Source organism: Schistocerca nitens, chromosome 1, assembly GCF_023898315.1.
Source record: "Schistocerca nitens isolate TAMUIC-IGC-003100 chromosome 1, iqSchNite1.1, whole genome shotgun sequence".
Classification (NCBI taxonomy): Eukaryota; Metazoa; Arthropoda; class Insecta; order Orthoptera; family Acrididae; genus Schistocerca; species Schistocerca nitens.
Genome location: NC_064614.1, coordinates 721,549,305 through 721,565,903, shown reverse-complemented (window position 1 = coordinate 721,565,903; position 16,599 = coordinate 721,549,305). Strand labels below are relative to the sequence as shown.

At 42.0% G+C, this 16,599-nt stretch overlaps 1 protein-coding gene across 1 annotated transcript in view; it reads right to left on the bottom strand.

The window, feature by feature from the left end:
• The window catches only part of LOC126236878 (zwei Ig domain protein zig-8-like), a 216,570-nt gene that overhangs the window by 65,044 nt on the left and 134,927 nt on the right, over positions 1–16,599 (bottom strand). Inside the window, exon 3 of the mRNA XM_049946506.1 lies at positions 4,793–5,003. Coding sequence (XP_049802463.1) covers positions 4,793–5,003 — 211 coding nt within the window. The remainder of the gene's footprint in view (positions 1–4,792; positions 5,004–16,599) is intronic.

The following is a 16,599-nucleotide window of genomic DNA, read 5'->3' as shown; positions in this document are numbered from 1 at the left end:
GCAGTTGGGTGCATCCTGTGCTCTTCATGGCATCCAGAGGGACTCATTCAGTCTCTGGAATGACTCCACAAGCTATGCACGCGGAGTGCATTCTGGTGGCTTTCTTTCCTTCGTTGGGAGCCACGACCCTAGGTGTCCCGACAACGCGCATAACATTAAAGCTACCAGCTACGAATAATAGTGTTCTCTGTGACTGCCCGGATTCTGCAGGCTAAGAGGATTACTCTGAAGCAGCACAAGCGACTACACCTGGATGAGGACGGGGTCAGCCACAGACAGCTCCTAGAATGTGTTCGCCAGCCTACTGCGCCCCGAGGTGGACCCCCCACTCACCCGTGGGTGAGTGGCCAACCTCAACGGGAGCAGTAACTGGGCAGGCCACCAGTGTAGATCGATCCGCGGACTCGTGGGTAGTGCTCGGCGCCTATTGAATCTCCATGGCCAGCCCACAACAGTGATGTCCATCCACTGCAGCCTCAAACTGTGTAACCGAAGCTAACACTTCCCGGAGTCGAGAGTGAAGCGAATCTCAATCATCATCCATACCACAGACGGTGGAAAACTACGCTACGCAGACAAACAAACGACTAAAAACATTTGATGCCTAACTCTACTGCAAACACTGCCAGAAATGCAAAAACTTTGTGTAGTAAATTAGATTAACAAGCAGTGATTCAAAGACTAATCTACCAAAGCACGCAGGCGAGACAAAATAATTAACTCCTGGTTATGTACTTCTAAATTCAGAAAATCTATTACTTTCAGACAACGAGAGACATATGTCTAGTAAGTATTAAGTTATCATCCAGAAACGCAAAAGCTAAACTACCGAAGGACACAGATGGGACTGAATAATTCGTTCCTAGTTACGAACTCGCGAAATGCCACAAAATCGATTACAACCCTGTTGCTGTTGTGTCTTGGCCGGCGACTGCCGTCTGACTGACAACATAGGCCAAAAAACAAACGGCTCTGAGCACTATGGGACTTAACTTCTGAGGTCATCAGTCTTCTAGAACTTAGAACTACTTAAACCTAACTAACCTAAGTACATCACACACATCCATGCCCGAGGCAGGATCCGAACATGCGACCGTAGCTGTCGCGCGGTTCCAGACTGTAGCGCCTAGAACCGCTCGGCCACCTCGGTCGGCAAACATAGGCCTGCCTTGCTGCATATAACGGAGTCTTGCACGAGAGCTCTACTTGATAGTTTTTACACTTCAGTAACCGACTCAGGCTTTATTGCTACGCAGTTTCAGTATATTTCTCGGATATTTTTGCGAAGCTTTCAAGGTCAAAATTAACAAGAGTTATATCACTGCAATTATCTTTCCAAGACGTACTGAATGCAGCTATGAAATGAATACGGTTCCATTAAAACAACGGTTCTATTTTTAATATTTCGATAAATGCCAGAGTTCAGCTCACTATCTACAAATATCGTCACGTGCTTCTCAGCATATGCAAACTACCAATTGCCAAAAACCTCGTTTCGATGTCTGCAACCATTCACAAAATATCAGTTATTTCGTCTTACGTGGTACATACATGAATATTGTTCGTTTTCAATTTAACTCCACCCACACTCAGCTAAACGCTAGATGCCTTAATATCACACTGGACTCGCATTCGGGAGGACGACGGTTCAATCCCGCGTCCGACCATCCTGATTTAGGTTTTCCGTGATTTCCCTAAATCACTCCAGGCAAATACCGGGATGGTTCCTTTGAAAGGGCACGGCCGACTTCCTTCCCCGTCCTTCCCTGATCCGACGAGACCGATGACCTCGCTGTCTGGTCTCCTCCCCCAAAACAATCCAATCCTTAATATCACTGCGGGAAAGAGGGAAACATAAGTTGACTATATAGTGGTACTCTCGTTGTATGTTTACATACTTCGGCTTATAAACAGTCTGTACCATACACTTTTGAAAGTTTCCCAACCTGCAGCCTGTTCTGGTGGCTTATTCAGTTGAACAAGAAAATTCGAAAACTGTCTTCAAGATTATCGATATTTTAATATTCAGTTCCAGATATGGGAACATGGGGAAATAATTTTGTGCTTACTGATACAGTCGGGTGGCAGTATTAAGGTACCGTGGCATTTCAGCGAGAATCATAGACGTTGCAACGCACTGCCACCGTGCCACCGTTCATTGCCGATGGTCATGCCCCGAATTCAGTCGTAATTGCAGATTTCGTGATGTTAACATTGGCATCTACATGGGTCGTCGCCTGCGGAAGTCCATCGTTAGAAGCGCTCGGCGCTCAGTCTGCCCAGCCTACGACGTCAGACTTCCGTAACTGGAGGTGGACGCCCAACCCCACCATATCCGGACGTTGTTTCATCTCGGTTTCGCTACATCATGAAGATACTGACAGGTGGTCCAGTTTCAGAAATGCTAGTGCCGAGTCTCCAAGCCGGCATCATCTGCCCACGGTCAGATTCAGATAGATCTCGCCTTCCCATTCTACACCCTACCAGCACTCTCACTGATGTTACATGCACCATGTGTTGTCTATTATTCGTTCCTCGACAGGTGACGCTGCTATCGCCCGTACGGGTTTATACTGATAGTACGTCAGTGGTCATAATCTTCTGGCTGGTCAGTGTAATTATCACCGTAACATACGCAACGAAAGCGTTACTTTCTTAAAACGTCAATACCGATAGTCACTAACGCAGAACCTGCAGTTCTCCATAGAAATGACCGAGCGAGGTGGCACAGTGGTCAGCACACCGGATTCGCTTTCGGGAGAATCACGGCCCAAGGTCATTCATACTTACGCTCTTCGTGATTTCCCTAAATCGCTTGTTCCCGGGTTCGATTCCCGGCGGGGTCAGGGATTTTCTCTGCCTCGTGATGACTGGGTGTTGTGTGATGTCCTTAGGTTAGTTAGGTTTAAATAGTTCTGAGATCTAGGGGGCTGATTAGATGTTAAGTCCCATAGTGCTCACAGCCATTTGAACCCTAAATCGCTTCACGCAAATTCCAGAATGGTTCCTTTGAAAAGGCACGGCCGATTTCCTTCTCCGTACTTCCGTAATCCGAGTTCAAGCTCCGTCGCTGACTATGCTGTCGACGGGGACGTTAAATTAATTTTCCTTCCTTCCTTCTACAGCAACTAAAGCTGTCATATGTTGGTTTTGTTTGTAGTCAGAGCACGCACGAATACCTTTTATATTAAAAGTATTTCTCTTTCCTACGTGGTCTGCCTCATGTTATTTGCAACAATCTATCAAGTATTAGGCAGTAAATTATGACTAAAATGCAAGAATTTGTGCAATAATCGTATTCGATCATGAAGCACTGATTGTCTCGTAGAGAACACTCTCGTACAGTGCACTACAAAATTACGGACAAGATGAAGATAATTAAGCAGCAAGTACAAACACAGAGCCGGCCGAAGTGGCCGTGCGGTTAAAGGCGCTGCAGTCTGGAACCGCAGGACCGCTACGGTCGCAGGTTCGAATCCTGCCTCGGGCATGGATGTTTGTGATGTCCTTAGGTTAGTTAGGTTTAACTAGTTCTAAGTTCTAGGGGACTAATGACCTCAGCAGTTGAGTCCCATAGTGCTCAGAGCCATTTGAACCATTTTACAAACACAGAAACTTTCCGAAGAATCGTGCACCGGTTTCGACTATCGCATTTGTTAACAAATCTCTTAGAAATTCAACTAGGAATCCAGTATATGAAGATTACAAATATTTAAACTATTTGCGAGGGTACGTTCAATCACGTTTACGAAGCAATTTTGAAGCGCAGTTTTACTGTTCTGCTAAGACATCCGGAGCAACATTCATGGGATTAGGAAGGAAAATAAACGTCAGGAAATCGTTAAAAATTAATTTTAAAACGAAGTTAGAGACAGGTTGCTGCAAATAATTGTAGTGTATAACACTCTAGCTTTTATTTATTAACTGCTCATTTTAAAGTGAAGTTGTATTTTATTACTGTGTCCATAAGTGGCTTGAGATAGATGTACGAAGTATTTTGATGTGTCACTTTTTGGCCTCATGCAGTACCATAAGAGGTATTTCAAAACCAAACACAAAATTTTAGATTTCTGAAAGCACTCCAAAGATCCATAAAAGTTACAAGTATATCTTAAACGCCGTCTAAAATGGATCTTCGATGTTCGCAAATAAAGGAATATGCGGTGACCTTGGCTCTAAAAATTTTTAACAAGTAAAATAGGGGGCCCCTTCTAATGTCTCAGCATGAGAAAACACAGTCGTATAGTTAATTAATTGTAGGCTTGTTGATTTACATTATGCTGTCCTTTTTTTTTATTGAAGGGTAATGTTCATTTGAATGTCAAGAATTCTGTACAGATGGCATTTGCTGAAAGATATAAGATTCTCCTTTATTTGTTGATTTGGTGTCACGTAATATTGTTTCTGCTTGTTATTAAGCTCAGTATGCTGATTAACTGGGCTGTATTACTAATAATAAATATTTGTTTGGAAGTATGTAATACCCAACAATCCCGACAATGCCACTCCCAAAATATTGCTGTACAAAAATGTAAGGATAGCTGTAGTATGCTGTAAATCATTCTACACCAAACAGTGAAAATCGGACCAAGAAACTGTGGATAATATTAGCATTTGGGTGTTCGGTGGCCCATACAAGCAAACTGTAGCTGTTCACCGTTGTGTATAAGCGAATTTCACTTCATCACTGAACACAATTACGATCATCAAACCTGCAACTAACACTCCGTGCGGAAAAATTCACACTTCTTTAAATCGTTTGGTCAAAGATTCTCTACCTCACTCAATTTACCTACGATGGTGAGATGGACGGGATGACCGATGGGAGGCGTGGTGCTGATCTGGCACTCGTAAATGCCAGAGTCCTTCTTCTGCGCGTAGCGGATGTGCAGCGTCCAGTCCTCCGTGTGCGGAGAGTGCAAGGCTTCGAAGCGTTGGTCGCTGGTGTACGTGTAGCGGCCGACCGTCAGCAAGTGGATGTCACGGTGTCGTACCCAGGACACCTGAAAACGCATCGAGTCTAATATAATCCGGCTCCAAAAAATACTAAAGTTTACTTCTCATAACACAATCACAGATTTGAATAAATAAATAACTGCGACAGCTGCCGTGAGAAGATTTATTGATCTCCTGTTGGTTCACAGAAAGTTTGGTGACTATGATGTCATCCTCATGTGCCAAGGAAGTAACCTAAAGAGACACAAAAAAAAACACTTTATTAACCTAAAAGGGTTAAAACGTATGACAAAACTTTAATTACATTACAAATACCAGAAGGAAGATCATGGACCTTTCAGACATAGAAGCCATCTTTCAATAAAACGTAGATCTCCGTTACAATCATTCTAATGATAGCGTAGATAACGCAACCATCAAAAAACTTCACAGCAGACTATATGTGAGATATAAGCTAGAACAAACTGGGATGTTAAGAAGCGGTCGCCCGGTTCCAGACTGTAGCGCCTAGAACCTCACGGCCACTCCGGCCGGCTACATAACACGATTCAATGTATAGAAATACAAAATGTTTATACATTGCTCCACGTTACCATTTTTCCGCTCAGCTGCATGGAAGTGTTTTAATTTTTATATTGCGATCAAGTTTCCGTAAAAAGCACGTCGTTATGTGGTGAGCGTTGCTGTTTTACGATTATGGATTTCCAGAGACACTTCCTGCTTAGGTATTTTTTTATGTTCGCGTCTGGATGTTTGCGTTGTCCTCATCGTCATTTTATCATCATAGACGTGGAAGTCACCGAAGTGTTCTCAAATAAAATTACTTGGACCAAGGTTCCGAACATCCCAACCGGCGTATCCCTGCCAATAAAGCCATACGTGCATTTCTTTTTATTACTGGTACGCGACGCAGACTTGGGTAACAGCTACAATACAATGGTTACACAGCCCTCAGCTTATTTAATCCATGCCAGTCCATACTTCCACATCCATAGTACTAGTACAAATACGAAAGTAGCTCCTTCTGTTACGTTTCCACGATTCTACCGCCCTTCGAAGATATTTGGTACGGAATAGCTACAACCATCAAGAAGACCATAGGCCACTTTAGAAAGTTGTAACCATGAGGGTATTGTTAACATTTTTATATATGGTACCACAAGAGTGGTATGCAGACGACGCCGGCGCGATGGTTGGCGGATCTTAGTGTCCGTTGATTACGTCGTTACAGTACATATCCAATGTTATTGTGGGCGTGGTTCATGACACCGAGTTTCGACACCATCTGGCACAGCCCTAAAACCGTATCTAAATAAAACTGCTACTGTCAGCCTCGCCAACGTAAATATGATTCAGAGCAGGGTTCTAAGAGAGCTCAGATTGCGGAAGTTACGTGCGGTTAAAGGCGCTGCAGTCTGGAACCGCAAGACCGCTACGGTCGCAGGTTCGAATCCTGCCTCGGGCATGGATGTTTGTGATGTCCTTAGGTTAGTTAGGTTTAACTAGTTCTAAGTTCTAGGGGACTAATGACCTCAGCAGTTGAGTCCCATAGTGCTCAGAGCCATTTGAACCATTGCGGAAGTTACTCGAATCCAATAAAACTCTGAGCAGTCCCATGTCCACCGGGGCTTCGATACAGAACGTCAGGCAGCCTCAAGAACCACAGTGACATTAGAACAGTCACAAACACCTCGCATTATGGCTGCTGAATGTCACGCGTCTATGGATAGATTCTAAGATCTCTGAAGACTTACAACGACGGCGTCATTTAAAAGCTGTACGACAAACAGTGAGTCGTACCTTTGCATGTGAGACGTGAGAGGCTTTTGGAGAGGCAGCATTTGATTACGATTTATTAACTGGCTATGTTAATCAGAAATGAGTCATCGCAGGATCAAAAATGAAGGAAATATAACTTATTTAAATGGAAATTGGAAACGTTTGGTATGTGTTCCTCTGGCGGTTCTAGGGGACTAATGACCTCAGCAGTTGAGTCCCATAGTGCTCAGAGCCATTTGAACCATTGCGGAAGTTACTCGAATCCAATAAAACTCTGAGCAGTCACATGTCCACCGGGGCTTCGATACAGAACGTCAGGCAGCCTCAAGAACCACAGTGACATTAGAACAGTCACAAACACCTCGCATTTTGGCTGCTGAATGTCACGCGTCTATGGATAGATTCTAAGATCTCTGAAGACTTACAACGACGGCGTCATTTAAAAGCTGTACGACAAACAGTGAGTGGTACCTTTGCATGTGAGACGTGAGAGGCTTTTGGAGAGGCAGCATTTGATTACGATTTATTAACTGGCTATGTTAATCAGAAATGAGTCATCGCAGGATCAAAAATGAAGGAAATATAACTTATTTAAATGGAAATTGGAAACGGTTGGTATGTGTTCCTCTGGCGGTAAAATCTCACATCAGTAGGTGGGCCAGAGAATCACGTAAAGAGTGTATTTCTGCACAAATGTAATGAATCGACGCATTTTTAAATATAATTGGAAAGTGTACGTACATTTTCACATTCGACACATAACAAAATAACAGAAACACATTCGTTACGTACCTATACACCGGAACTGTATACAATTTTATACATACGTCTCTCCACCATTATGCAGTGTGAGGCGAAATTTGCCCACTTGAGCTTCGCAGGGCGACTCCTCACATGCCAGAGATAAAAAATGTCGGTCCTAAAATTTCCTCTCGTGATTACATCCGGCAGAAAAAGGACAACACTGTAACCACATGTATGGTGACTACCTCTGTCAGTACATATTAGTCGTACTGTGCAGTTCGTTCAGTCTATGAAGTTTTTGGTTAGCATGCAGGAGGTCGAGGGTTCGATTCTGGGGTTGGGCGCATCCTTTTTATTTGCTAATTTCATTCTGACACTTTATTCTGTAATACGCACCAGTTCTTAGGTCACACATATCCTAAATTTAAAACATTTTACAACACTGAACATAACAAATACGTGGTTGGACAAATAAGATATAGAAAGTTGAAACAAATGACGTGTCATAAAACGGAATAACTAAAGAAACAATGTCAGTTTCCAAATGCTAAAGATGACAGCACAGTGCAATAACACAACATCTACTTGTCATTTATACTAGATGCAATAAGAGCGCACAGACGTCACACATTAGCAACCAGTGACTACAATAATGTCCATATTAATGACAGCATTACCTTCACAACAGAATACGTTGTCCTCGGAACAACAGATGCTCAAAGCAACCTCCCTCCAAATACGAACACTGCGCAACTCGCCGGATCATATAGCTCTGGTCCCTTCGCCCCAAAACTGCATCCACAGTAACAAGAGCAGCATGAACACGCCCTGCCAATTCTTCCACATTCGTCGGCGGAGAAGAGTACATGTGCTCCTTCAGGTGTCCACGAAGGAAGAAATCCAGGGGATTTAGGTCAGGTGAAAGCGGTGGCCATACAATTGGATCTCCGGGTCCAAACCATTTCCCTGTTAATGTTCTGTCCAAATACTGTCGCACATTAATTCCAGAGTGTGGAGGTGCACCATCACATTGGAACCATATTCTCTGCCGAATATGTGAATAGCAGCGCAGCAGGCAGATTGTTCGAGAGGAATGCATGCTACCTTCGTGCAGTCAACAGGTCAGGCAACAAGTAGGGCCCAACCAACTGTAGCCCAATATTCCGGCCCCGACGTTGATACCAAAGCGAACTCGGCATCCACGGTCGTGGGTGATGTGTGCGTTAACCTCACACCAATTGTGGGCATTGTGCATATTGAAGACACCCTCACGAGTGAATGCTGGTTCATCTGACCAAATGACGGTGTTCACAAAGTCATCATTGGCTTCCCGTTGTTGTTGGAACCATTCATAGAATTGCATTCTCTGATGGGGATTTGCAGGATGCAGGTGTTGAGAGAAAGCATAATGATAGGGGTGCAGCGCATGCTCGTGCAGCATGTTAACGACCATGCTTTGCAAGACACGCAGCCGGCTTGCTACGCTACGTGTACTTCGCTGAGGTTCTTGGTGTATGACCTCCAGAATAGCTTCCTCAGTAGCTGGGGTACAGCGAGTCCGTGGACGACCTCTGCAAGCGATGGTGGAAGGAGACAACCTGACTCCCGAAGGAGCAGCTCCAGATGACAAAACACATTTTTTTCTGGAAGGCGTCGACGAGGATATCTAGCACCATATTTACGAGCGGCAACACCAGCCCGGTTATCAGATGCACTAAGGACGAGAAGCATAGCCACATTTACGTCGTTTGTCCATGCCATATGTCTACCACACTGATTTCGTGATTTACAATGAGAAAATTCGACACGTGTACGCTTGTACATTGGAATCTGTCAAGGAAGCTTACTCTGCTCGCAACTAGTCCCTGTCTGGTTGACAGCGCAGACAGCATAAACACGCCGCCAGTCCTGTGCGCTGTTCCACCTAATGTACATCATCCTTCTGACAGATACTGTTCTGCATGATTCATCCCAACACCGCTAATTGTGAAATGTTCGGTTTCGAATTACACTGTTTTCCTAAAAGTAATACACGTGATGTTTCCACAATCCTATCGATAGAATAATAATAATAATGCATTGAGATACGTACTAAACAGCATGCGGTTACCAGACTCAATGTTGGAAGGCCTAATTAGTGTGACCATGGTGATAACACATGCTATTGTATCCGAGTTTGGACATTATTCACAAAGCACGTTGCTAGTCCTACTGGTAACGTAGGGCCCTAACGAAATGTAATGGGCCTGAACGAGGCAAGAATAATAGTTGGTACTGATCTTAAGGACCATTGGAGGAAGGTAAAAAGAAAACACGTTTCGCATCTAATAGATAAAGTGGTGTGAATAAATTCACGCCCACGATGTGAGAAGGGCTTCTCCAAAATCTGACCAGTTTTCCTTTTCTACGATTGTAGTGTGTAAGTGCAAATGTTTTCTAGAGGACCCGCTGCAATCGCTGTTGACGGTTAAGATGCCAGACACCGTACCACCCAGGACCGAACCCTAGACCTCCTGCATGCTTACCAAAAACCTTACACACTGCACCAATTGCATAGTACAAGTACGTGCTGACTTAGGTAGTCACCATACATGTGGTTACAGTGTTGCCAGATTGTCCATCTTTAACGTCCTTTTTCAGCCGGACGTACTCGCCAGATGAAATTTAGCGAGAGAGAGTTTTTTAATCGCTGGCATGGGAGGTGTCACTCTGCGAAGCCCGAGTGCCTGAAATCCGTTGCACCCTGTATACACAGACTTCTAGTAAAATTACTAGCTTACTTACTCTTTATCTCTCATCATAAAAAAGTACTGATATGTAAGCGAAGCAACGGCTAACAGCTAGTCAAATTATAATTGAATCCCGGTGATTTACAATGATGTCGTGATGTAAAATAATACCCAAGGGAAATTTATAAATCACTTTAAGAGCCCCTAATAAAAGAATAGTTTCCCATTTGAGTCCAACCAAAAGATCGAGGAAACATTCACGAAGAAAATAACTCAAAACTTTTCTCCATGCCTGTTACTGATAGTGCTGTTTTAGACGGTAATCACTCTCTCTCAAAATAAAGGTGGCTTCTGAAGAATGTCAAGTACCTCTAGAAAAGCTTTCCATTATTTACGGGCAAATTTCCTGTCAGTCCATTTACTTTCTTTGTGAGTTGAGGCAAATATCTGCTTCTCCTAGGGCATTCGTTTCCTTCCACGGAGGAAACCTACAGCGAACTATGTCGCACTGGCTACCTTCCACAAATGTTGTCTCAATCCTCTTCAGAGCGGCGCTAATCTCATTAGAAGCTGCTTGTGCACAGCGTGATTGTATTAAAGGGGACAAGGCATTCCGGAATTTTGTTTAGCAGCGAAGCAGCGTTGGCGTAGAGCTTAATCGCTTGAATCACTTAACTCTGAAGAATTTATGAAACACGATAACAATTCGATTTAATGTTTTAATTGTTACTGCTGGTTTTTGTCTTTCTATTGGTCTTAATTTCGTAATTTCCAGGGAATATATATTTCGAATGAAATCTCATAAATAAGAAACTTCTGTGAGTTTCTTCATATAGTTTCTAGAGGGAAGCGTTTTATTAAGGACAATCTTACAGAACTGCACTATAGTCACTATAAATTAGTTTGGATAAAGAATAATGATGGAGATCTCAAATTGTGCTATCTACACGTCTAAGTGCAAAGTGGAGAATAAATTTGTGTTACGTCTTCGAAAATTTGGCTGTCAGCTTTCTTACAGTTGTCAATCTGTGTGTATGTATGTATGTGTGTGTGTGTGTGTGTGTGTGTGTGTGTGTGAAGTGACCTCATTCCTCTGTGAGAGGGGAGAATTACCAGATACTTCAGAAGATAGTTTTTCCTTGATCGAATGAGATTACCTTTGACTCGTTCAACAACATACGTAGTGTGTTATATTTAAATTCTACTACATGTTCATCGTTGTTCTCACTGTATACACAAAAGAAATATTATCACCGACTTCTCTCTGCTGCTGTTTTTTATCTATGCTAAAACAAAGTGAAGAGATTAACTGCAACTTTCGAAACATACAATACCATATTCAGGTTTACGTACATCTGAATCTCGGAGTTACGTGTTCCATAGTTTCATACTGTTAAACATGAAAAATCAGAAAAAGAACTGCTGAAGCTGAAAATATAAGAAACACTCCGCTATTCCACATCCCGAGATGCAAGCGTGAACTTCACGTTGCTCATAAGTGCAATGTGATTGACGTACTTTGCTGCAACAAGTGTTCTAGTTATAGCTATTTACACAGTTATTAAGTGGACTAGAAACGAAACAGATGTTCATTCACACACATAAAAAAATAAGGAAAAGGTTGATTAGTTCTTGCTTTATTGATTTTTACTACATTATTAGAATGCCATTACTTGGTGGTGTAGAGATACTTCCATACTTGTTTCAAAGTTGTGCCAGTACTAGAATGGGCATAACGTTAACGTAAAACCCAATATCTCAGGTTCGGGTAAAGATAATTAACGGCTCATTAAGGATATGACAGAGGTAAATGGAGGTTGTACGTATTTGTGTGACTGGACATAAGCATTCTTTCCAGTCTAGTTATTAACAGCGTAAATAACAATAATTGCAGCGTTTGTTGCGTCGCACTACGTCAATTGCATTGCGATTACGAGCAAAGTGGGATTCACGCTTGGATCTCGGGATTTGCAACAGCGGCCTGATTCGTTTATTTCAAGCGTGAACTTCACGGGGTCCAGATGATCTACTTGGGTGCAACCAAAGCCACTCGTTTCGTGATTTTTAATTCTATTGATTACCTAAGATATAACACGGGGTATCCATTAAAAACATAAGTATGCGTTGAAAATAATGTTTGTATTCGTTTTAGATTGTCTCACAGGATTTACTTTCCTGAGCCTCTGACTTACATTCATACACCTGAAAGTCATTTTCCATTATCTATTGTTATTCCAGAGATATCGGCGCCGAAACGTGGGATGATTCGGACCAAATGAAACAAATGGCTCTGAGCACTATGGGAAATAACATCTGAGGTCAGCAGTCCCCTAGAACTTGGAAAAATGGGAATGAAGTCCCATGCTTCTTTACAGAGCGTAGGGGAACGATGCGGGAGACCCACACCGCCTTACTAGGCAAGGTCCTAATGGAGGTGGTTTGCCGTTGCCTCCGACCATAATGGGGATGAATGATGATGATGAAGACGACACAACAACACCCAGTCATCTCGAGGCAGGAAAAATCAATGACCCCGCCGGGAATCGAACCCGGGACCCTGTGCTCGGGAAGCGAGAACGCTACCGCGAGACCACGAGGGGCAGACCCCTAGAGCTGAGAATTACTTAAACTTAACTAACCCAAGGACAACCAACACATCCATACCCGAGGCAGGATTCGAATCTGCGACCGTAGCGGTCGCGCGGTTCCAGACTCTAGCGCCTAGAACCGCTCGGCCACCCCGACCGGCCCAAATGAAACACGCATGTTCTCAAACAGTAGCATCACTATACAGTAAAGCGCCCTCTGTCAGCAAGGCAGACGTGTTTTCTGGCGTGCAAACAATCTTGCATGTATGATCTTTCTCTGGGACTCGACAGCGGATTTTGCGGTCTTGGAGAATGAATAATTTACGGTTTCATCATTCCCCGTGTTCAGTTGGCGAGAAATATAGTGATCAAGCTGGAGAGGGCAGTCCCTGTACACAACGAAGAGTACATTGCATCCTCCGTATGTGGGCGTACTTTGCCCCGCTAAAAAAGAACACCCCCTCCCTGTCAAAAAATGGCGCTAGTACGGGGATAACAATCTTTCACTGTAGCGGCACTGGTTACTTTGCACTGCACAAACATCAAATGTGAACGCGATTTGTAACTGTTGGCCCTCCAATCCGTGAGCTGTGGGACTAGAGTTGTATGTTCTGAGCGAATGAAATAGGCTGTTCATTAGGTCTATGCCATACACAGGGGCGTTTTTGGTATTTTAAAATATTTCGATGACTAGCTCAGCGTTGTAACCATTAGTTTCAGTGAGTTTCTTCAGAACGACTAAATTCTAGGGTTCCGTACCTTAATCGGTAAAAACCGTACCTCTATAGGATCACCTTGTTGTCTGTGTGTCTATGCGACTATTAAGGGGGACGTAATGGATTTTTTTCTAAAAAATCGATTTTCCAAAAATATGATTTTCTTGCTCTACACAGTTTAGTCTATGTTGTGAGTGAATTTTATTGTGATAGCAGCTTTCGAAATGCGTTTAAATTGTTAAACTAATTAACTCTGCACTGGCGACCACTCCCACATTTTCCGACATTTCGAAAACTACTTGCTTCATAGGAATTTTTTTCTTTGTGGAGGTTATTTTCTTTCGATATCTTTGGCTGACATCTATATCTCTGGCTGACATCTATATCTTATACTAACACGTATCAGTAGGTGGAAGCTTGAATTCGCAAACCCTTACGTGGAAGTCAAGATTTATGCATGATGGGTGGTGGAAAAACTCTGTTTAGGAAACAAAGGTTTCGTGGAAATCATCTTACCAACAAGAAAGAGGAAGCTGTTCGCAATGAAGAAAATAAGCTCTCAGCTTCAGCATTGAAACTTGGGACAGGAGAACTGTACAGGTGCGTAAATGTTGTTGATGAGGATTCCATTGGATTCAGACTTATTGATTTAGAGCCTCTCTGCCAGGCTGTAAGGTTTTTATGTTCGTGTGTTAGCTGTAAAAATACCGAATGCATGATCGTGGTTGAAGAAAGAAAAATGGGAATATCTTGTTATTTTAAATTAATTTGTAATTCGTGTGACTATAGATTTTCATTTTCCTCATTCGAAAAAACTGACAGTGGTACCTATGAAAGCAATTTTAGGTTAACATAGCTCTGAGATGCCTTGGACAGGACAAGGAAGGAGGTAATTTATTGTGTGGTTTTCTGAACATGCCTCAACGTTGTGCAATGTTTGAAAAAATAAGTAAAGAAATGTGTTATGCTGTATGCGATACTGCCAAAGTTTCTATGATATCAGTGGAGGAAATGGTGGAAATAAACCAAAAATAAATCCTGTGGTAGATGTTCATGACAGTGAGTTTCCTACAAATGTTTCTGATCTGTGTGTGTCTGTAGATGGATCTGGATGAAAAGGCGTCATACATCTCTGTATGGAGTTGCGTCTGTTATTGGTATTAACCCAGGTAAAGTTTTAGATGGAGAAATTATATCTAAATACTGCCACTATTGTGCAACAAGGAAAATATCCTACAATGAAGAAAGTGACAAACTGTAGCAAGAAAAGCATGCAGTAGCGTGCTCTAAAAATTATAATTGCTGAAATGGGGGGATGGAGGCTGCTACAGTTGTGAGGATGTTCTCCAGATCTAAGGACGAGTGTGGTGTTAGATATACTACATACCTTGGGGACTCCTCTTCGTTCGAAGCTGAAACAGATAAACATCCGTACAATACAATAATAGAAAAGTTGGCATGTGTTGGCCACATCCAAAGGGGACTTGGTGGTAGGCTTGCTGAAAGAGAAGAAGGGTGAAGTACTTGAAGATGATAAACCAGTAGGAGGAAAAGGTAGGCTTACTCTGAAAGAAATTAATTCTCTTAACTTATTTTGTGGGAGAGCTATCAGAAAAAACACACATTATGTAGAGGCAATGGGGCGTGCTGTGTGGGCAACATTTTTCCACAAACTATCCACTGACCAAATTCAATCTGTGTCCGAAAGACGATTGGTGTAAGTTCAAGAACAGAAATGAGACGTATTCATATAAACACTCATTATCAGAAACTGTTAAGGATGCAATTACGCCCATATTCGCGTTTCTTGCACACCCTGATTTATTGAAGAAGTGTCTTTCCGGAAAGACACAAAATCCAAATGAAAACCCCAATAATTAATGTGGATTAGATGTTGAAAAAGGACATTCTGTGGACTTGAAGTACTCAAAAAAGGAGTGTATGATACAGTGGCAACACTGAAGTGCTGAAGAGCGTGGTATAGATCCTGGTGTGTTTACAACAAAGCATTTCACCCACCGACGAGAGCAGGCTGAAGAAAGGTAACAGATAAGTGTCTTACCTGCAAATACAGGCCAGACAGATACGAAGCCGAAAGAAGAGAAACCTTGAGGGACTATCAGTATGCAAGATTTTAAAATTGAGGTAAGCTTATTATATGTAGAAAATCTTTGAACTTCATTTTCTCTGTGTTACATATTTTACGTTATTGGAAACCTTTTCTCTAAAAGTGAATGCGCTAATTCTATGAATATTTCAAGAACTTTCGCCACGTGTTGCTGTGTGCCTTGAACTAAAAAATACGAGATCCTGCAACTACATTCTGATTTTTAGATGATTGTATGTAGAAAAGAAAGTTGATTTTTGGATGTGCAAAATTAAAAACTCTGTTAATGACAAATTTTGTACCATAAATTAGTAAATGTAGTTCAGTGGTCTTATAATATTCTCATGACACTACAATAATATTTTCAGATAAATTGTGTGATTAGAATTTGAGTTACAGCTTTTTATAAAAAAGACAATAAAATATTAAAAATTCAATTTCTGGTAAAATATTAAGCCTGCATATTTTATAGTATTTTCCCGTTACAACACAGATCTTTCGCTTTACACATGCTAAATTTTAGATATGTGCATTAATAAACATGTTTGTAATGGTTTATTTACATAAATGTTAACATTTTCCCTTACATCCTCCCTCCCCCTTAAAAACACTTTTCTCAGGAACGGGTGGATGTACCAAGTTGAAATCTATGTAACATATGGCGTTCTATAGCTCCTTGGCGGTGCCAAGCATTAAATACTATAAGTTTATCAAATAAAGAGATACGGTCATTTATGTCACATATTTTAATGTTCGTCAGGCCACTCATCAAAACCTATAGGGTCCTCCCCGTTGGCCTAGAAACATGAATATTTTGAAGAATGAAGGTTTCATAGCATAGCGAAAGGAAAAATACGAAAACTATTAATCTTTAATCATATCATACGAAGACATTTTTTTTTTCATTTCCTGTTTGTCTATTCGTCCATCTGTTAAGACTCCACTTTTCTGAGGAATGTCTAGACGAATGAAGATGAAAT